The 24,363-nt window shown below is 32.4% G+C and overlaps 1 protein-coding gene across 11 annotated transcripts in view; it reads right to left on the reverse strand.

Moving 5' to 3' along the window:
• ETHR (ecdysis triggering hormone receptor) overlaps positions 1 to 24,363 on the reverse strand; it is an 86,781-nt gene that overhangs the window by 21,521 nt on the left and 40,897 nt on the right. For 8 of the 11 annotated variants that reach the window (XM_012374063.2, XM_067351371.1, XM_067351375.1 and 5 more), the window contains 2 exons: positions 4,364 to 4,472; positions 4,158 to 4,229 (listed from right to left, as the gene is read on the reverse strand). In XM_012374063.2, coding sequence (XP_012229486.1) covers positions 4,158 to 4,229; positions 4,364 to 4,472 — 181 coding nt within the window. The remainder of the gene's footprint in view (positions 1 to 4,157; positions 4,230 to 4,363; positions 4,473 to 24,363) is intronic. The other 3 variants (XM_012374066.2, XM_067351370.1, XM_012374067.2) reach the window with 1 other exon arrangement.

Below are 24,363 nucleotides of genomic sequence, written 5' to 3' on the forward strand. Positions count from 1 at the left end.
TCACGAGGCATTCGAGTATAAGAGAAAAATGTGCTCGGCTGAAATTTATCGAGCAAAAATCGCGGTTGCCCGTTTCGTTTTTTTTCCTCACTCACCATTTTTAGTTGAAGTGCATTCCAAAAGAAAGAACGCGACTTCATATGCAGCCGACATCATAAAACCAATAGTTTCAAGACTCTACGATGTTCTATAAAATGTTTTAGGCTCACAACACAAAGGATATAAAAGCATGTTATCATCTGTCAAGGATATATGATTTATGTTTCCATCACACAACTACTGTGTAGCTTACAATCTTTTTGCAAGACTTTATAGATTTCTAAATTTTACTTGAAATCTAAAATTAAAATTTTGTTGCAGTTTATTAAAAATTAGATGAAAAATAAGATCTTGTTATTGGTACTCCTAAAGCTCAATTTACAAGTTCTAAAAAGCCTAAAAAGACTAACAAAGCTAACGATGCCATGAAAGTAAAGCATAAATTTTAATACATAAGCCTCCTTTTTGTTAAGATTTCATTTTGTCAGACGTAACAATGAACCTTCTAGTCTTATATATATCTGTTCAATATTCAATGCGCAATTTATTTTGCATGACTCTAACCATCCATGTATATCAGTTATTTTATCGAGAAAGGGAAAATAATTGCATTTTATATATATATATATATATATATAAAGCGAAGCACGCTATTAGCGAACTTAGCAGGGTTCCTTTTTATGAGAGAAATTGCGACGAGGACACAATCGCTGATATTGACGATCCGTTCATTGATAGTGCTGGTTTAATGCACTGATCCGAGATGAAAGCCTGCTAGTGAGCCCTTGCCCGGCATGTTTTCTCTTCGCTAGGTTTTTACGAAAACAGCGCCGGCCACCCTCTTGATGCACTTTTTTCGACGTGCCAACGCATTGGCTCGAGTCTTGCGTTTGACATTGTAGACTTTAATACTCTTAAAAAAAACTAATATTCCGATACTTTGAAACTTTAGATCCCGCGTAAATATTGCGAAAGAGCGCTGCTGATCTTTTTGTCATCAGTGCATTGTAATGCTCTCCGACCCAGCCGGGAACATGTAATACGTAGAAAATGACGGTTACTGTGATGGGATCGTATCATTGTTGCCAGGATACATCTTCCGTAATGTTCGTAACAGCTGTCTTTCTCGAGAAGACGAATCTTTAAAAAGTCGTTCTGGATGTCGTGCGGATTTATGTCTTTCGCCGCGACTTATTCTGCGTAGATTTCTATATAGACGTTTATTACAAGGTAGACTCTCGCAATGCAATATTCTTATATAAGAATAATTTTTATACGCAATGCCTTTGCTTGCGACTTGCCTTATCTGTCAGTCAATATGCACGTTTTGCATCTTGCGGTAAAGAGATTCAGTTGTGTTGCTCGATTGTGTTTGTAGTCTTTGTAGTACGTACAACTGAGCAATTTCCACGAAGAATTTCTTAATTTCGTATAAACGCACGTAGTTTCTGCAGATGACACATATTTTCTAGGATAATACGAGCGAAACGTGTTGTTTTGCGCGCTGATGTTCTGCCTGTTAACTTTGTCATTAAAAATGAAGATACAGCAGATCCTTTAATGTTTGTCACAAATATCTCGTTTCGTATTCATAACATTTTTTGACGAGTAATTCGAAAGATAAAAAACAATCTCGATATAAACCCTTTTTCTTCATACCTCTTGTATTAAAAAAAGGTGTAACGAATTAAATTATAAAATTATGTTTAAAATATAAAATACATAGCGCCAAGAAATTCTAGCATTAAAAATGCACAACATGCGCATTTTATATCCTCTAACAACTGACACATTGCATAATTTGTGAAAAGATAAACAGCTTAGTTCAAACTTGAAGAATTAATAGACTTTCTAAAATGAATCTCCCTCTTACAAGACAGAACCAGCTGCTCGTCGAGTCAACATTCATCGCTAAGACATGCACAGAGCGAATGTCATAAATCTATGTAATTCAGCGTTAAGCTTTAAGCTGACACAAACTAAATCCTGCTGTTCCGTTTCCTATGCACGTATATACGCAACATGTTTGACATGTATAAATGAATATCCACTAAATGAATTTTCTGCCGATCAAACAAATTTCAATAGTTTAAATTCGAATCTTTAATTGTTGCTGAAAACGTATCTAAACAATTTTTGCAAAATAGTATAAATGGCTCGAAACTTGAACGCCTCTATTTCATCTGAACTTTAATTTTAATCAAACATATTTGTTTCTTTACATTGGACAAATATTTAAACAAAAACAGAAAATTGGTATAAATCTGAAAGTATGAAAAGCAACGACTACAGAGTTATTTTAAAATAAATTCAAGCGGAACAGTCATGCTAAAAAGAGCAGCTTGTTACACAATTCAATATAAACGTATTCACAGTTCTGCGCCGTGCGAGTGCGGCTTGCGGTAACCGTTACTTTATGCACATTTACTGTACATGCATTGCAAATAAGTAGAAGCTTTATACAAATAAAGGAAATACACGTGTGGAACTATGCCACGTATTTTTATCATAAATATTACTGTAAAAGGATTTTTTAATCGTTTCTGAATCTTTTGTTTGTTTGTTTTGATGCTGAATCATATCACACGTAAAATGTACTTCGAAATCAAATTTTAATTTTAACGACAGTTTTTATAATCAATTTAGTCGCGATATATCCAACTCTTCTTTCAATTATATATCCAATTAATAAGCAATAAAAGTGATAAGATTGAAATAATTTAATCGCTGGATTTGTCAACGTAATTTATTAGAAGTTATGCAAAAATAATAAGCTGTTCTATACGGAATATCTCATGTAAGTTTCTTGCAAAAGTAAGTTAACGATTATTAGCATATAGATAACATTTAATGCACAAGTTGTGCATTAAACTAACAGATTCCAAGTTTCAGCCAGATTTGATAAGACGAAGAGTGTGAAACTTTAAACAACTGATTTAATCCGAATAAAATTTTTAATACATAACAGATTATTCATGCTTTAATGTTAATTTTTTTGAAATTATTGAAAATTTCATTATCTTTGGAATGTTCTATAGTTTCTGTAGCTTTCGTGTACAAATGATTAATTCAAGAGCTTATGATGTGTATCAAGGGATATGGTTCGATAAGCTTTTAGCGGCTTGATTGGTTGCGAAACGCAACTTATATTTGAAAAGGTCCGAGAGAGCGGAAAATATTATTATATTATAAAGTTAAATTCTTTGAAAATGGCAACATAAAATTATAATGCAGAGAGCGTGAGAGAAAAACACAACAAATTATTATATTTAAATTATTTGTAACGTTGCTGGCAAATTTGGTACCTCATTTTAAGCAGCATTATAACGATGCAAAAATGTAATTTGTATGTTTAAGAATTCGTGAATAATTAACGAATTTTCGGCAAAAAGTTTGAAAATTTTGGATGTGCATACATCACATATCTTTTTATGCGCATAACTAGCATAGATATTATATATTATTATTGTGTTAACAGAGATATTTTCATAACATAATTTTATATCTCAGATAAAAAAGCAGATGTGATAAAATAATTTTTACTGCAAATACCTTAAGAAAATGCACGTAACAAATTGACAAATTTAATTCTAGATATTCTAAATATAAGAATCTTTGAGACCTTATAATTCACTTACTCTTTACTCTTCTTCACTATTATTTCTGGTATCCTTAATGAAATATTTCTTTCTTTTTAATCATTTTTAAACAAACTTATACTATCTCTGTATTTCTCATCAACGCATAATTACAACTCTATAATAAACTTTTCTCTCTTCTTTATAATTATAAAGTCTTCGCAAGTCATCGTATAAATAGAATTCCCGGATTCAGTCTGACATTTATCTAAAATAGGCTTTAATCAAGAGCGACTGACCGGCCCTTGCTTATGCTTTAGAACATGTCTCCACGGGAGAAGTTAATAGGGTTCGTAGGTAGTGGTTTTGTATTACGGTCACGTGAAAATGACGTAAAGCGGGATATGAAGGGAGTAAAGTAAAAAAGAACAACAAGCGTTAGTTAAAGAAAAAGCAGGCAAGTAGCAGAGGGCGGCGACAAAGTAAGAAAGCAGTAATAAAGCGAATTATCGTATTTTTCAATTCTCTTTCTCGTATCACCTTGTACATAGCGCGGCTGCCACCCACGCCAAGAAACAAAGGAAGATCGCCCTTGCTTTTGTGCATACATATCTACAAACATAAATTGAGAATCGGATTGAGATACGTACGTAATCCGACAAGTATCACTATTGATTTTTCGCTTTCGATTCGTTAAACAAGTTATACGGAACGTAAAATCTTTTTGTAATTATTTATGTACTTACCCCGCCCTCAATGGCTCACAGATGGCGTAATATCTCTCGAAGCTGATAGCCAAAATCGTGAGAACAGAAGCATGGGCCACCGTTAATTCGACAAAGGGAACGGCTTTACCTGCGCACAAAAAAAAATTTTATTTTTTATTAATAGCATGTAAAAGTAATTATGTACAAAACGTATGAATAAAAATATCTCCAAAGAAATTGTTAAATTCCAATTAAGTATATGACAGTGATTAATTCTACAATTAAATTGCCATTAAAATAGAGCTACAATAAAAATAAGTTATGTAGAAGGAAAAGAATATTATTACATTTGTATTTTTCAGATGTTTTTTGTGTTAAACTAAATTTTCAGTATATTTCATACTTTCACATTTATAATACTTTTATTATTTAATATTTGTTATATTTTTATATTTATAAATAATACATAATTTCTCTCGATAAAATCTTGCTAATAATAAATCGTCATAAAAAAACGATGTAAATGCACATCAATTGAATATTAAATTAAATATTAAATCAAACAATATATTCAAAAGCAGAAGCAACCCTTTGATGTAGGTAACATTTCAATATTTTCGTTAATCAATATTTCAATGTTCAATGTATTGTTGAAAGTCAAGGAAAAAGCTCTTCAAAGGGACCCTTTTCGCAAAAAAAAAAAAAAAAAAAACATTATTTTCACAGATGTGATTTATAATTCCCAAAAGAATCTCGCCTGATAAAACACGGTGCTGCAATAAATTATCGCAATTCCCTAGACACTATTATTCAACGACGCACATTTATACGTTCATTTATTATGTGTCCACCTATGTGGGCAATAGAATTGTTCATTATATTAACATTTTCCTTCAAGATAAAATATTATCCTTTTCCCGTCAATTTTGTTTCGCTATGATACAAATAAACGGTGGTAGAACTTCTATTAACAGAGAGTCCATTATCTAAATGTTTTTACTGTCCAAATGCTCAGCTATTTTGACATTCTATTGCCTGAACATTTTCTTATATCATTTTCTGTCTCTTATTAAAACAGAAATTTCCGTTAATATTTGACTTTCTAAAGACGATTTCTCATTTCAAATTCATGATATTAAATAAAGAAGCTTAGGTGACAAAATTCGCTTATCTACTTTATTCACTTATGCTTGTCTTTCTTTGTTAAAGATTTATAATAAAGATTTTAATAAAAATTTATAATAAAAATTTTAATAAAGATTTATAATAAAGATTTTAATAAAGATTTATAATAAAGATTTTAATAAAAATATAATAAAAATTTTATTGAATTTTGAAAGAGAATTAATTGATTGTGGATATTTGATTTAATTTGCACGATTCTTCAAAAGCGATATTTCCGCACGTTTTTATTTGTGAATTAATAAATAATATACTAATTTTAAGCTTTAATATCGGCAAAACAACCAACTCTCTTTCTCTTTCTCTTTCTCTGATGATAGAAGGTTATAAATCATAGACAATTTATAAACACATCATGATATATTGATCTTTGATATAAATGATCTAGTAGAGATGAATTCATAATAAATCAAATCATAATGAATCCAAGCCACATCCTAAACTGATTAATTATTCTGTCTTCATTAAAGTCACTGTGATAAATGGGAATAATGTGAAGAAGGCAAATTAATACTCTAAGTTTTTCAAGATATGCTATTAAAAATATTATCTCGGTGTTTCTATGATACATATAACCCATTAAAAAAAAAATAATTTTTAAACTGTTTTAAATATATAAAATAAAAAACGTGTAAATAATTGCAAAAATGAAAAATATAGTATAATATTGAATTTCAAAAACCCCCTCAATGCCTAATCGTTTAATGCATTATAAATTTTTAACTTTTTTTGTATCACTTCGATACAGTGACAATTAATTTCACTGTTGAAACATATTAAAAAATTTAATATATAACATTTCTTCAATAATAATAATTAATATATGTTATTCATTAGTTTTAATAGTTCAAAAGTTGCTTTGTTTTAAATTAGAAAGAAATACGTTCTGTATTCACAAATATAACTTTACTTCTCATTCGTTATTTATTATTCGTAAGTTTGCCTAACTCTGATACATCGCATTGAGTCATCAAAATCATGGCACAATTGAGTGCCATGGTTGAAGTTAAAAAAACATGCGCGCACTCTTTTATTGTGTTTTTTTTTTCGACGCGTCGACGCTTGCAAGGGGACGTTCTAGACAAATTGCCTTAACTCCTCCACCCTTGCGGGAGGGCAATTGAGCGGGAGGGTGGTTAGATTTTCTTTCAGAGAGCTTCGAGGAACGAGCAGTTCGTCTAACGGTGGATAGGCGTTTCGGACAATAGCTCTATAATAAAGATGATACGTTGGCATTTCCTTTTCAAAGCAAAGGGTGGATCTTCTGATTCGAATTGTAGTTGTACATGGTCTGACAATTAAATTTGTAGATATTCCCCCCCCCCCCCCAAAAGCGTGACAAAATATGTAGTTAACACATCTCTTCACTACGTAAACCTTTATACAAATTTCATGCTGACAACATGCTCAGTAATTGTTTACTGGACATGGTGTGTTTTTATAAAAAAATATTAATATTTATAGTATTTTAAATATATTAATATAACAATATTTTAAAAAGGATAATAAAAAATAAATATGCAAATGTGTTGTGCACGTGTTCGTCGATTTATTTAAATAAATGTTATTCTTTTATTTAATTATCAGATTAGATGCTTGTATAAACTACGTACTTTTTGATCGTACTTGTTATAAAAATGGACCGTGCAACATTTTCAATAAAGCGATTTGCTTTAATACAATAATGGAAAAGGTATTGTGTGACTTTGGTGCAACAGAATCCGCGTAACCTGTGTCAAAGAAACATGATATTCCCTTTGAATCTGTGTTACACAAACTGGCGCGAACCAAAATAACTATTATCATGTTGAAATGCAACAGATTTGATCAATGTATATATAATATATAGGCAGATATTTAAATAACAATGTAAAGAAGTAAATAAAACAAAATAAATTTCGATAATAATGCATATAATAATATATTGTCATTAGCCAGAAATAAATCAATATTGAAAGTAAAAGTAATCTTATAAAACTTCGCTAATGTGTAAAACAATCAAATTATTCCATTACTTATTTAATCGTATTTAATGGTCCAATGAACCAAGACCTCCCTTTCGCACTGATTTCCGTATTTTTTCCGTTATATTATTTGCTGCAAAAAAAAAGTAAAGCTGCTTATTGAGGGCAAGGTATTAAGTGACTGGGAAAGTTTTGCCTTTTTAGCCGTCCATCTACGCGTAAGGTTATTCTTACAATCGATTATCTGTGGCGCCAGCTTTCATAATTCAGCACATACACATTCTCTGCGGTCGGTTCTTATCACCGTTGCACAGATCTCGAGGTTTCCAGGGAGGCCTTTCGTGGAAAGCTATTTTAACACATCCTTGATCTTACGCTATGAATTTACCGCGCTTCGAACCCTTCTTCCTAATCCTAGATAATTTACACGGTGCAGAGAAAATGCTTGTCTATTGCGAATAAATGCACATTCACATAATAATAATAATGTAAACTAGAGAAAATGTAATTTGTTCCGAAAACTATTTTTTATATAGATATTTCTGACATATGCGCACACCGTCAATGTACTGACAAATCAGTTCCGCTTGCAGGATTTTATCTTGACTTGAAGTATGAGATCGTCGTGACACAGTTAGACGTGACAAGGTGATGCCTCCCCATGGTCCTCAAGCACTTTATATCTGATATCAAGGTGCATCGTAACGTAAGGAGGAGCTCTTGAGTGTTCGTTAACACGAACGGCGAAACTTATTTTCTTAGCGTGGCGTAAGTGCAAAACTCTAACAACTTTTATGCACGTTTCAATTTCGCAAGCTTATTATTCGTTTCGAAGTTTATAATTGTATGATAATTAAAAGCAAATAAAATCGCGTGTTATTTAAAAAGATTATACCATACAATTACGTAATTAAACGGAATATCTTAAATCCCAGCGAATCGCTACTTTTATTAGAGAAATTTATTTTCGAAATTTATGGAAAGACTTGCAGATAAAAAATGACGCGATTAATCATTGAAAGAACTAGTAAAAGATGAAACGGCAAATCTGGAACACTGCATAGATGGAATGACTTTTCACCTTATCTTATCATTGTAAAATATATATGAGATGAAGAAATGTTCCCTTTTGTTTCTTTTCATTATGTGAAATATGCAACATTGCTCGCATATCTGCGACTAATATCGCCACTGCTGTCTTTCCGTTTCTTTCGAAAACTTTTTTTCGTTCACAAAATTCCTTTTGTAAGCGACGAGATCGTGTAGTTTCGCACCATCGTTTATGTCGTAGAAAAGCTGTTATCTATCATTCTGCGTGGAAAGGTTTCTTCCCTTTGTAAATAGACCTCGTCGTGAATCGATCAGAGGGGCGAATTAAATGAACCAGCACATTTATTATCGTCGATTTTATCACATACGAAATGCCCATTTATACTACTCTTTTATACTACTGTTACATTGTCTTTTATCATGAGGAAAGAATCGCGACTTCTAAAAAAAGATTCTATTCTTTGTAAGTAGCATAGATCGAATCATTACTTCTCCAGGCATCTAAATAATTAAACAAAAGATCAACAATTTTCAAAAGCAATTGAAGCAAAATGTATGTCACAATCTGTCTCGTCTTTAATATAAATAATTAAGAAATTTTGTTTTAGCAAAATTAAATTCTCGTTAATTATCGATCTAATTTCAAATTTTATCATCGATAAGTAACAATTGTGATAAAACTTTGCAGACAACTCGCGCGGAGGAGCGACAGGGAGCTACGGAAAAAAAAAAAGGAAAAGCGACAAATAGTAGAGCAAAACTATTTCGATCGAGGAAGAGATTCGCATTGGAGGAATGCGAAGAAACTCGGTAAGCAACGGAGACGGTCGCTCTCGTCTAGCGGATCTGTCTACGTCGTATAGACCGAAAGAATCCCATAGGGTCCCACTGCTCAGCAACCGGCGCCTTTCTATCGTATTTCCTGCCACGAAGGTTAAAGAGAAAATTGGATGGAGAACCGGCAGAGGACAAGAGGAGGCGTTATACCGGGCGTAGCATTAAATGCTCCGACGCGGTACAGGCTAAGAGCAACGGTAATTCGTAGCGGGGGGTAGAAGTTCACCTACTCGTTTCAGCCCCGTAGGTTACCGCCGAGTTTGTCCAGCATTGCGGCGTGCTACTCCTTTCCACCTTGCCCTAGCCTTGTGCCTTCAAGGGCTTTGCGAGTTGGTTAAGAGGCTTCTGGGATACGCTCATTAAATTACATATGACTGACAAATGTGAGAAACATAGATTTTACTGGAAGCAAGTCATGCTGAGACGAACTTTGAACTATCGCCAGACAGAAACTTCGAGCTGAATCCCACAATTACTGTGAAATCGAACTATTGCAAAATTCTCAGTACGCTTCGCCAGTTCTATTAAGCACTTACGAACAATGTGATTGTATGTAGTTTGATAGATGGATGCTTCAGTTGTGATCAGTATTTTAAGAATGCCAAATTGCGGAGAGAGCGTATCAACAGAATGCGATGCATTTTAGAAATTGCGATCGCGAGCTGCAACGTGCATGATTTATGGCGCTTTGTATGCTCGATGAGGTCAAATAAACTGCATATCTTTGAACGAATGCAGCGCGATGTATATCTTACATTGAAATTTAGAATTATCTTTGGAAACAAAATAACCTTTTGTTCCGAATTATTCGAAATATCCAAAATATTCAATTTTGCTGGATATTAGATACTCTGATAAGGAAGCAAACATCGCGATTGCAACTTGATGCGAAAAAATATTATTATTCTTATACTGAATGCCACAGAATTATAGTACTACATTTCAACTTTATAACTTACAGCTGACAAATTTTCTTTCAACTTTATAACTTACAGCTGACAAATTTTCCTCAAAAGATCAAAGCTCAAGAAATGTCATAAAATAAGTTTATAGATAAAATTATGATCAACCTATATATATCTTGTATATTGTATTTATACTCGTGTAAAATAATTTTACACAAAATTTATAGTTTTGTATGAAAATTAGCATAAATCAAGATCGCCGCATAATAAAATCTGTCCAATATAGAAGAACAAAAATACAGTATCTGTAAATATTGCACGAAACATAATTCTACAAGTTAACGTTGTGCAAATGCATCTAAATAATTTGCCCATTCATAAATTACAAATTGAGACTTGTTGCAAAAACAATCTAATTATCACAATTTTCTTTTGAAATATTAACACGTTTATGACGATAAATTATTCAGAAGAGCAGCAGGTTTGGTCTTCGGGGAAATCCCTTTCCTTTTCTTCGAAAGCTTCAGAAGCCTCATCGACTTTTTTCCTTTCGAGCACGTGCCTGCTGTGTCTTCACAAAAAGATGTCACCGCGTTTGTGGATACTAAGTAAGAACAAAACTCTCCCTGATTACTAACCTTCTTACATCTTTCCTACTAGCAATCCCTCCCTTTTCAAAAACTCGCCGAAGCTATTTCGTTATCACAAGTGGTTTCCCAACGAGTAACTTCCCAAATTGCCTACTGAAGCGAGATATAATTCTGTACCTAATCAAAAATAACTTTACGAAATCTTACGCACACGCGTGTGTCACATATTTCGCCTTTATCTACATGTATATTTAGCCAATGGCGTTAATCAGTTGTTACTGTTGCAGAATTAGTTCTGAATTACTCCTATAGAAAAAATATCCGTGAATGTTATTGCTTGCGTAATAAACAGTAAAATTAATATTGGTTTTTTTATTTAGAGTTGCTAAATATTTGTTGAATATTTTAATCGCTTAAAATAAATGTATTAATTAACGTAAAAATTATCATAAAATTTTTTCATATTAGAAACAAATATATTTATAACATAACAAATTTACTACTTTTAAATTTGCACAAAAAGCTCGATAATATATAGTATAAAAATAATCTGATTATAATCGTCAAGATTTGTTCTCTCGGCGATAACAAAGTTTTTGCAAGTGATAATGAAATCTGAAATCGCACGCATTGCGACGGAATTAGCGGGATTTTACACGCGAGGAAATTCGTTTTTATGACCCAATTACGATTACAATGTTCATTAGGCAACGTTATCTACGCGAGAAAAGTGCACGGTGGTTTTCAGCTTCTCATCGAGTTAGATTAAAATTACAACTCTTATGCGTTTTTGCTACACAAAACTGCCGCGTTTTGTCTATCTCGTAAAATTTCAAGGTAAAGGTAAGCTTGCAGCAGTAAAAGAAGGTAACTGAATCCTTTTAGATCCCTCTTTTGTTCGTTTGACTGTCGATGACAATTATTAAAAATGAAACCTTACGCGTTGTAATAATTTTTTCACAATTTTACTCAAAAATGATTTTGATTAATTAGTATTAATAATTTAATCTACAATTTAAAGAAAAATACATGAATCTGAATTAATAATAAATAAAAACATTTCCGAAATATTTATGTGTTACCAACTTTATTATTATATCGAGAATCGAGCAGCGCATTTTATCTGCGATATTGATGAAGAATATATGTGTGTAGTAATTAAATGTAGAAAAGTTATTTAAATGTGTCGCTCATAAACCATTCCGTATATTTCTCTCACATTGAAAACATATCGCGTGACAGTAAGACTAGATAGAAACATACTCTCATTTTTTATCATAGCAAACATGTTGAGAGTTGTTATTAATAGCAATATGACTTAATATATGCATTCATAATATATTTGGCAGTTAATATAAATTCAATGTGAGCTTATCATTGAGTTTAATGGATACTGCAGCAGGAATTAGTAGGAAAATTTTATGCAAATTTTTATGAAAATACTATAATTTATAAAAAACACATTAAAATAATTAATATAAAATGCAATTAAAGAGATAAAATTTTATTTTCATTATATAAAAAACATAATCTGATTATATATATATATCTCTTTTGTTCGACATAATCGGGCTTATATACATGTATATACAGAATAACCTGCAATTTATCAAGGATTCTGCCAAATGCGCATCATTTTCTGAACAAATTTCAGTTATTGAATAATCAATGGGATATCGTTGTATTACACTATGTAACTTCACAGCTCTCTCTCTCTCTCTCTCTCTCTCTCTCTCTCTCTCTCTCTCTCTCTCTTTCTCTCTCTATGCAATTAATGCAATTGAATTATGCGGGCTTTCGTCGGGCGATTTGTTCCGCAAACACTTCTGCAATCCGCGATGCGCAAATTGCGTAAATATGTATGTATGACTAACATTTATATAATAAACGTTTCACTATTTTACTGTAATTTTATCAGCCACATATTGCACATCAAAGTGTACGATAACACAAAAGATCGTTTCAATGATTCAGTAATAGAAAAATAATGAAAAATTCAATACGTCAATAGGGCGTTGCAGCAAACTGATAATAATTTCTCATTAAATAGAATCTCAATTTATATTACAGCCAATGATGGTAATGGAAGAAGACTACGAGTCTGGAAACAAGATTGAAAAATGTAATTCTCGTATCTATTTCTTGCGGAGAGGAAATAACATCTCGTTATGCCAAGTAGAAATCCAACTTTGGTATAATTTTACTAGATATTGCTGTGTGGGTAAACATTCTTATTTAAATTACATAGCTGAAATTATAGTTTCGGAGAACGAATTAATTAAATACGCGTTTCATGAAAATCGAGCCGACCGATATTTCCTAGAAACTCGAGCCAGGAGCCTTTTACAAACGATATAGAATAATCTAACATCGTAAAAAAAAACATCACGTTCAAGAATGTAACTCGTAGACTTAACTTACACAATAAATGTCACCCCATTTATCATTTAGGGTTTTCGGCAGATAGCTTCAGACAAGCCATATGTTCGCTACACGCAATTTTCTCGGGAATGCCAACGGCATATAATCTGCTCTCTATAGCACCCTAAACATATTTTTTCTCAGAGAGATTTTGCATTTCTTTTCCTCGTAAGACGATATAATGTAATGAGCATCCTCACAATACGATCCAACGATCATTTAAACGTCACTGCTAGAAATTTATTTATAAAAATTGACTTAAGATTTACGCAACTTTAGTCGAATAATTCTCGTTCTCGTTCTTGTTCATTCTCGTTGAAGTTAACTTATTCTTCAAAATACCTCGCAATATTTTAATGCATGAAACTTCCAAACCAAAAGTTTTTCTTAACATGGTAAATTACATCCTTAACATGTATTTAAAATAATTAGGTGGTTGCTTTGAGAAGTCGCGAATACTTTTGCGAAACCTTGTTCCCTTTCTTAAACAAACTTATCGCAAAATTTAAATAAATTGTAAGCATTGTTATACATTAAAAAAAAAAACAAGTTTTAGCAATTTTATAATTTAAATATATAACACATTAAATACTTATATTATACAAAAAAATTTGAAAATTTTATTCTTTTATCTGGTTGTATAAAAAGTTTCAGAAAGATATGTGAAACGACTTTAAGTTTTGATAAGAATATCGATTCTATAATGCTTTTACGCTCTAAAGTATTACAAGATACCCAACCTTATATGTCTAGTCTACAGTTTCTCGGAAATATAAAATGTTGAAATTGTTTGCCTAACTTCTTAATCGCGACAAATTTGAGGCTGAAGCGGCAATGCGTCACCGGAAGTTAAGACTAATCCATAGTTGAATAATCTTTATGACTTCGCAATAAATGGTCGACTTTAATGCGAAGCGATTCACAAACGATGTGAACATGATATTTGTCAAATGTAAGATTTATAATTCCTCGTGCACTAGAATTTCCATTTTTAAAAGCCATGGAAACGGGAGAGATTACATTGAGCGTCGGATAGACGAGATGATTCTAACATATGAAAAGAATTCTCTCAGTAGTCGACTACTTAAAGCCGGCGGTACGTTTATTTTTGTAGAATAAACGGCAAAAGGGAATGGAAAATCAACGTATGAATGTGAAACACATATCATTTCATTTCAATGCAATTTAAATTTTCTAATTGAATTGCTCAGCATTTCTTCAGAAAACTTTCAAATAGATATTAAAATACGGTCTACTTGGCGTTGAAAATTGATATCGATGCCAAAGTAATTATTATACGCGCGATACTATCCTATATCAATGGAATATCAATCAAGTATTAATCACCCTATCAAATATTTCCGAGATTAATGACAATCGCTTAATGAAGATCCTTGAAAATTAATGTTATTGACATGACAATTTCGCGTTGCAGAGTGATCAATTAACGATATAATACTGATGGACACATTCGCAAATGGTGCCTAAATTCTGCGCAGATTTACACATATAATGTGCGTATATATGTGTATACATATACAATATAAGCGGTTTTTTTCTACAAATTTGTTTGCGTCACTTTCATTAAATTCAACTCATTATCTTCAACGAGGGTTAACATAGGCAGGTACACACGATATGATAGAGCCCGCTTAACTTCTTCATTATCTATTTAGGTTAGTACGTTACACGTCGTAACTCACCGATTTCTGTAATCGTTTCTTTAAACACTCCGATATTATTCAAGACGGTTCCGTTTTAAATACACATATAAAACTCTCAATATATACACGGTACATACACGCGCAATTGCTATTTTTCATTATTAATCGTAAATTAATTTTTTAATTCATATATGTGAACTGACAATCTAATTATTATTTTTTAATCTCCATTGATGAAAATGGTCCGTTATACATGTGTACAAATACGAAGAGATATAAATATTGAAAGCAATGCTAAAAGCAAATGCTGGATTAACATGAAGTTTAAAAGGATAAAGCATAGAATTTGTTTCTCGCATCAGTAACTGAACGTATATTTTAATGCTCATAACGCTCATGCATCATAATTTATGCCCCATTATAGAAGATTTTAAATCCGTATTTTAAAGTAATGTAACATCAGACCGTTATCTCTAAGATTTATAGTTCAACATAATGCGCAAAAAGTAATAAATAACGATGATTTATGAAAATAATAAATTTAACATAAATGTTAAAAAATAATCTGTCTATACATTTTGAAAAAGCTTTAAGAAACTTAGAAGAAAATAAGAGACTTTTATAGCACAAGAGTAATCTTTTTTTGTGTAAATTTATTCTTTATTAAATCTCAGTATATAAGATGAGAAAACTGAGAGAAAGTAGTTTTATTGTCTAGATTACTAATATGATATTTTTTCTCAATCATGTTGTCTTGTAAAAAACATATAGATCTAAATCTCTAACAAAATGTTACACTTCCAGGTTGCAATAAAGGCACAGTGTGCGCGTTTCAATTACAGTTGCAATCAGAAGTGCAAATGGGAATTACATTTCTGAGCGCAACAAAGAAAACAACGTGTAAAAAGTAAATATTAAATTAAAAAGAAGGGGAGAAAAATAGAAATCTCTGTGTGTAAATTACGCTATATACAGCGGAAACGAGCGTAGCGATAATGGGCTTTGGCGGTTGTCCAAACCTATCCATGAAGCGAGAGACGGGAGACAGGTCGCGTGCTTTTCGTTCAGAACAGCTTGAGCGGATTTCAACAATGATTTGCCGTGTAGTTTCCACTCTGCTTGAACAACAATAAATATATGTACCTAAATATCAACCTTCTGCACTGTTTGTAATTAATTTTAGACTCTTAAGATTTCGGAACTCATATTGTACTTTTTGATAAAAAACATTGTTGATACAACGGAGTTCTAAATTTGATTAATAATTTCGATTATAAAACGGCGTTCTGTATATATTTTTGAACAAAAAGTATGTGATAAATAAATTTATGTAAAAGTTAAAATTTAATGCAAAAATTTCAAGTTACTTTTAATGCTCTTTATAGGCCGAAATAATAGGTACAAATTTAGAAAAGAAAACAATATTGCCCCATTTTCTGCCACTTTTATTTGCGATTACTCCGTTATGTGCCGACCAGCTGTTACCAGCTATTCAAATTTATGAGTATAATTAAAGAGGAAAAGAAAATCAATCACTTTTACAGAAACATAAACTTTTAAGAGAAGTAAAATACATTCTATTCTTTACTTAAAAATTTTTGGATTCTTCATGAATTCTTTTCTAATTATTTTACTTTCTTCAATTATTAACTTTTTTGCAAACTCAAAAATTGTTAAAAGTCAGGAAAAAACAAATGTAGGCAAAAAATTAAAATGACCAAATCTAGTAAAATATAAGTTCAACAGGAGTATCAAATGGTACGAGAAGTTGCACCTGCAGAAGTATTTCTGCAAAGTCGTATTTACAAGTTTTCAATAACAATTATTTGTGTGCGTGTATAAAATATATAATAATTACATACTTAGTACAAAAGTATTAAATTTCTAATATATCCAAGGCACAGGTCTAAGTACAATTTGCTGTTTTAATTACTATTCTCGTCAAAAAACTCGTGCATTTGTTATAATATCTTTCCAGAGTTTATCAGCCCTTGTTACTTTCTTTTTAATAAAACAAAGATATTTCCAGAACACTGTCTTTTGTGCTACTGCAAATAAAGTCAAATAAAATTAAGCGGCACAAAAGCGTTCGGAGCATTCTTTGCGAGAATATACTCAGCTTTCGAGGTACACTCTAGAAAATTCCGTAATGTACCTTCCAACGCGTCATATCGCGACACAGAAAATTCTTTGTTGAGATCACTTAAAGTCCAGGGAGTGAAATAAAACGCAGTTCACAGCAATCACTTTACAAAGCGCTCTCTCGCAACTGATTGACATCGCTGATATGCCTCAATGTTGCTTTTTGTTGCTATATCATGCGCATATATGCAACGTTACCTCGCTCTGTTTGCGTAAATGTCGAGTATTTTTAAGTTTTGAAATTTGTTACGGAAAGCAATCGAGAATAATGACAAGAGAAAATTTTGTAATAAAGAAAAAAACAGAAGCGTAATTGTGATAAATATGTGAGAAATGTAATATTGTAAATCACACTAAATTTCGATAATATTTGTTACGTCGTTATGGCGTTATTTGATGTTTTTCTGTAATTTACTCGAAAATAATTGTCCGATATTCGCGAAACCAGAGATGTATTGTGCAAGAAATCATGGCATGCATTATCGTCGTAATTGGCGTTCCGATCCATTGATGAAAATTCCTGTTTGAAACTTGATTGCATAATTACCGCCCATTATAGCTCCACTTATATTGCCCTTTTTAATTAGAAAAAATTAATTCCAAATTAATAAAATCTTATTAAATGCAGCAAAGTTCAATTATTCACATAATTAAATATTGTCAACAATTTTTATATTACATCCCCGCATCAGAAAACATTTACAAAATTATATAATTTTCAAAACAATCGCAGCAACGAGAAATTAAAATTAAATCTAATTGCACGAGTGTAAAATAGCTTGTAAATAATTATTCGCTAATTTCATAATTTTATAAATTTGCATATTGCTGTATGAGCAAAAAAAGAGATCGTAAGGAAGGTACTTGGCATCACGTAGATCGCGTGATGTAGCATTGTTTGTCATCTTTAACCTACTTTGCGTATCAGATCCGACACAGATGCGCAAACCGAATTTCTATCCGAGCGATTCCGGCTGCTAATGTAGGTTTTACATCACGTCTCTTCAAAAAGTCATTCCTCCTTCCCCCCCACCGTCGTAATTTTCCTTAAATTCGCTGATCGCAATCCTATATACATGCCTATTCGTATACCGGCCCTTTCGAAAGTATTGAAATTCCGAGCAAGCTGCTCTCTCGTTGTCGAAATTGCCCGTCGCTCAGATCACGATGATATGAAAAATAAGTTGAATTTTCCGTCTGAAAACACTTAAAGCGAAAAACATTTAAACGTCCTACAATGCCACCTGTTCTTATAAGCGTTACGTTAATCTGTTATCAAAGAGGATTAATAAGGATGTAACGAGAAAAGTTTGCTATTAGTTCTCTAGTGATTGAACAATTGAAATACCTTGAACTTTAACAATATTGCACCTTAATTGCACTCGGTACATTAAAAAACAAACTTATTTTTATCGATTTCACAACAACTTTTATTATTTCAATGTTCATTCGTTTAATGAACAAATAGTAAAGAACTTTTAATAACATTCGACCAATTGTAAACGATAACTAATGATATTTTCTTGATATTTATTTTAGTGATGAGTTTTAAATTAAACGCAATTATATACTTGATTAATTTAGCATCTACGATGGAACTTATTAGCGAAACATTTCCCTGCTCCGTGTTTGCACTAAACGCGTATAATTTCTTCATCAGCGTTAGGACTTGAATCGCGACCGAATCTCGCGCATTTCGAAATTACTTTCACCTTGTTTGATTTTTGGAAATTATTAATTATTTCACTAATTGATCAATTTTTATATTATATTGCCATTAATGTTTATGAAAAAATAATGTATTATATATGTATGTATAGTATAATAATTTTAAAAATTATATTAAAATTTATATTTATATAAAAATATTACGTTTAATATTATTTGCTATAAGTTGCTATTAGAAATAATTATAAATTAATTATTTATAAAAAAATGTTACTTTCCTCTAAGTAAGTTACATTCAGTTTATTTTACATTTTTTTTATCTACAGTATTTCCTTATTAGCACCAATTTATTTTTCTCTTTAATTATACTATGAATCCATCTAATTAAAACCTAATCTAAATTCAACACAGTGCCTCAGAAATCAAGCTTGACAAAAGTTTTCAATAGATGTAAGATAATGAAAGAAAATCGGCGAACCACATAATTTATTCACTTTTTTTCAATTAGTGGCCATTCTAGCGAAAGCTGAATAGTTATCAGTGGGTGTTGCGCATGTTCATGGCTTCCTAAAAGAAATCAATTACTGTCAAAGTCAATGTGTTTTTATATAACTTGTTAATATATTCTTAATTGCTCGTTAACACCATTTGTTGTTTATTCAACCGGCTGCGAAACTTTGCTAATGACGGCTAACGAGGATCGACACACCATTCTTGTGCTTATCAAACGTCAAACTTCGATATAAGGCACATCTTGTTTTCACGGATTGCCTGTCGCACGGTATAACGAGTAATATATTTTTTTAATTTTACATCAACGTCAAAGTGCATAATAATAACTTCTTGGTAAATAAAGGTGCGGCGATGGTTGACGTAAGTGTCGTGTAATTGGATGCTCCGTTAGATTGATGGTGCATCGGCTGAGGAAAAATTGAGAGACTATCGTGCCGTGCGTTTACACCATGCGTTGAAATTGATATAATTGGGGTGAGTTAACGGTATTTTTTTTTACTTAAAAACAACTCGATGTAATTTGTACTTCAAATTGTAACAATTTTTGCGTCTGAAAGTATATTCGAACAGTTAAAGTCTGAATTCAACTAAAAAAAAAGCAAAGACTCCGACGAAATCTCTGAAATCACCTTCTTTCAGGTGTCGATTCGTTACGTTCACGAGTCAGATTTATCTTCGCAACCGTATGTTACGCTTGTTAGCGCTATCGTTTGTTTTTCCTCGTGTGTCACTTCGCTGACGACAACCACCGACGCGACGCCGGATGCCACGTCCGCGAAGTATGATGACCCCGAAACATGTTATTTTATACAAAACTTCCGAACAGACACTCGATGATTTCACCGGCAGATTGATCTTTCCGTCGTGGAAAGATCAAGTCCGTTTATTTTTATTAGATTTTAACGAGAGTCAAAACACTTCAACAGCAGTATTCATAAAGTATTCATAAAGTTAAATAATCGCAGATTATTTTTTTAATCTCTAATTGCAAAAACAAGTCATTTTAAATGCATACTCATAAATCGTTATTTTTCATTTTGTGGAATCTCATACTCTTTGCTATAATTAATATTTATAATTGCATGACTTTTATCTGTCCCATAAAATGCTAAATAAACTTCAAAATCTAATTTAACTAGAGCGAATATAAGCAAAACTTAAAGTTTTATTTTAAACGTAGTTACATTTTAAGAACGACCATATTTATTAATTATAATTAAATCTCTGGTTAAGATAATTAATAAATAAATCCAATTTACCGTTTTGAAAAAACTTTCCAAAAGCAAAGCAGTTGTATGTATTTCTACAAGATAAGTAACTTATAGTTGAACGTGATGATGCTTTTACGCGACATCGCTTTTTTCCTTGAGTAAAAGATTCACATGTTTAATGCGAGTTTGACTTGCAAAATGAAAATAGATGTTACAATGTAATGTACAATTTTTCGATGAATAAAACAAAAAAGCATGTCACACGGCAAATGGAACAAATGTTGTGATACGTATGGTTCACTAAAAATGGTGTTTACTAGAGTCACATCAAGAATCGAGCCGGATGTTCAACAAAACGTTTTTGTTCAATATTTTAGAAAGAATCATTTCGACGAAACAAAGCAATTACGAAGAGAAGAGAGATAGATTGTATTGGTAAAGAACTTGTCCCAAAGAAGTACAATAAAAACTTTCTATTTGCGGAAGCTAATTGAAAAAAGATAAATATATAGCAAAATTAAGACCAAAAAAAAAAAAAGAAATATATAGCAAAGAATTAAAAATACAATTTTATTTTTTTTATTTTTCCATTAATTTCATTTTATAATAAAAATTTTTGTAGCTATTTTTTAAAAGTATTAAAAAAATTGTTAGATAAGAGTGTATAAATTCTGCGTAATCCTAGTTGATCAAAAGCTTTTAATCGGATTAAGAATTTTCTGATAAGAAATATTGCAGATGTTTTTACGAGTTTTCTACGTTTTATATTTTTTCCCTCAATCGCAGTGTGATGACACGTCAAATTGTTGCGTATCCCGTTTCAAAAGTTTCACACCGATGAATAAAATCTGATATATTCATCGGCACGGTGGTGACGTTTTATTTTATAGAAGAAAAATTGTTATCGCGCTTTTATGAATTGACGTGGTGAATGTTTGTCGATGTAAATATAGGTTTTATTAGGTTATAGCATTTTTTTCTTTATTATCAGATAAACTACTGTGTTTTTATTACCGACGTTCATTAAATAATAATGCGATAAATTTGATAATTTATAATTCCATCTTGGTCATTAGTCACTGTTTCAAGAACAAAGGAAAATATCATATGTCACTTCAAGCCTTCGTTATCTGAGCGTTTTGTGATGAGTAACTCGTATAATAATTACGGCACCAACCTTTTCTATTTAAAACTGCGTCAAATAAACTTTTAACTAGATATTACGTAAATTATGTACAAGTGAACAGTCCGAATTTTAATAACATTAAATAATAAAAAAAATAAAAAATTGTATACAAAAATATTACATATTTATAAAGTACATTACATGTACATAAATGCGTTAAAAAATTTTCTGCTTTTTCCCTCTGTATTAAGATATTTTTGTTTGATTTTCTTGATTTGCTTCGTCATGTTATATCTGCAGGCGCTGACGGCAAAACATAAGCGTTGCTTTTATAAATGCAGTTAAGCAAATGTTTCGTTTACCGAATATGGAAAAAAATGTTTTGTTTACGTGTTACTGGATAAACAATAGTTACAGTTAAATCGATATTCTTCTGCGTTTTGTAATGTCAAAACAGCGTTGCTTCGGCATTATGTAACTGCAAATACTCAATTCACATAACAAATCAAAGCCACACGTGCAAACCTTACAACAGCACACGTATACATCACGTACAAACATTCCGTAATAAAAGAAACACTACGTTCGCTAACATCCGATAAAATCGCTGCGATATATTGGCAAAAGTAACTACTTCTACAGAAACGTTAAACCGATTCGCCGAGTTCATAATACAGTCACAATGCGCGCTGAAAATTAATGATTCCAAATGGAATCACCGAGAGCTCAACTGGATAAAGTATCGAAGAATTTAATCAGAATTCCGCGAACGTAGTCGCGACGCGCGCGCGAGTCAGACTGATTTATCGTCGCGCTGACGGACGCGCGAGTGCAACTTTTCACTTTTTTTTCATTTTTTTAAGTGAAATACCCTGGTTCTGATCATGCCGCTGCCGAGATGTTTTACGTCGCAATAAGCGCTACGCGACCTCGACCGTGAGAGGCAGGCGGCGAGGAATGCCGGACGCGAGGTATGTCGCGATGTCAGAGAAAGAAAGGGAGGAGGAAGAGAGGACATCAACTTAAGGCGCGCGTCGCCGTATGCGCCTCATAAAACCCAGACGCGCCTAAATGCTACCCCCTCCTCGCACCACACCCCATCTGGACCACCCTCGCGCCACGGTAAACGCATCTCATACAGTCCATAGAGACCCCTCACGATGTTCTCGCTACTCCACTGGTTGATTCAACCTCGACTCTTTCGCCGCCGCCACCGCCGCCGCCGCCGCCGCCGCCGCGGTTTTACCCTCTCTTGTACTTCTCTGCGCGAGCGAAGAGGATCGCAAGAGTCGATATACAGGCAGCCGCTCGTAAGAAATTGTAAGCCGGAAGAATCTTACGCCCATGCAACACCATATGGTATCAACGGTTTACGTGCACAGATATCCCGAAGTTCGTTCGCAGCGCAGATCGAACGGGAAATACGCGGCGTGTAAATAAAATACGTCATTCATGCATGCAATTCATGGCAAACGGTGGGTTATCGATGCCAATTCCGAGCAGTTGGCAATCGATAAACGATTTGTGCCTTTGACTTTTTTATGCAAAAGCTTTGATATTTCAATAATGTTAGATATAATTGTATAAACTACGTCCTTGCAAAGATCATATTTTATAGATTTCTTATTTTTTTCCTTCTATTTCGCTCCTACTGATTAATTAATTTAATAATCAAAGAAATAAAATAATTAATTGCTTTCTAGCATCTTTGATAAATGTGCCACCAAAACAAACAGTTAAAATTGAATTTCAAGAAAATCCACGTTTTCTTGAAATTGAGTTACAAATTAATAAAAAGAATGACAATTGTAGCGGTCTCGATAATAGTAATATAAGAAGCAATTTAAATGAGGATCAATAAGGAGCGTTTGTTAAATTAATTTACCAAGAAATTTTTTTTACAAAAATAATTGCTAAAAATAAATTACATTACTGTTTAGCAAAAGCTAGCTTTTGCTTTAGCTATGTTCAGCTATTGTTTCAGTTGACCGATTTAATTATAAATTAGTGGTATAGATTTAATTATTAATTAGTAGTATGAATTTATTCATTTTCCTGAGTAAATATGAAATTCTCTTAAAGACCATGTAACCCAAGTAAATGCAAAAGGAATGACAAATCGTCCGCACAATGCGACACTACATTTATGCGTTTGTTCTTGCAATAATTCTGTTTTCCTTTTAAAACTAGGATTGTTACAGTTTTTTATTTCTACTATTTTAAACACTTGATTGCCATAATTATCATCAATTAAAATAAATATAATAAATAAAAATTTTATATTTTAACAATTAATTGATCAATAAAAGAGTAAAAAATTAAAGCTTTGAAAGTTAAATGCACCTGCAGTGTTACATCGATTGCCTCTCACAGAACGACGATTATTTCAGTCGAACATTTCATGTTAAAACCGTGCTCAATGCACGGCTGAGATAAAAATGGAGTAAGACTGGATTAGACTTGACGTCGAGTGTGCTATTTAATTGCGCGACGGTGAATGAGACGATAGATTTGCAACTCATTACGCGCGACGAAAAGTCAACGTAGTTTTTTTGGCGATTCCATAACAAAATGGGACCGGATCTTTCTATCGATTCTCGAGGAATTCACGCGATGCACGGCGTGGCATCGCAGAGTGATACGCACTCTAGATAAAAGCTTGTGTCCACCGCGCGATGAGACAATTCAACGCGAACCAGCTCTAAACCGTCTCTTGGATGGTGTCCAATGATATTAATGCTCGAATTGCATGACTATAGCTGAGGA

This window comes from Linepithema humile, chromosome 3 (assembly GCF_040581485.1).
Source record: "Linepithema humile isolate Giens D197 chromosome 3, Lhum_UNIL_v1.0, whole genome shotgun sequence".
Classification (NCBI taxonomy): Eukaryota; Metazoa; Arthropoda; class Insecta; order Hymenoptera; family Formicidae; genus Linepithema; species Linepithema humile.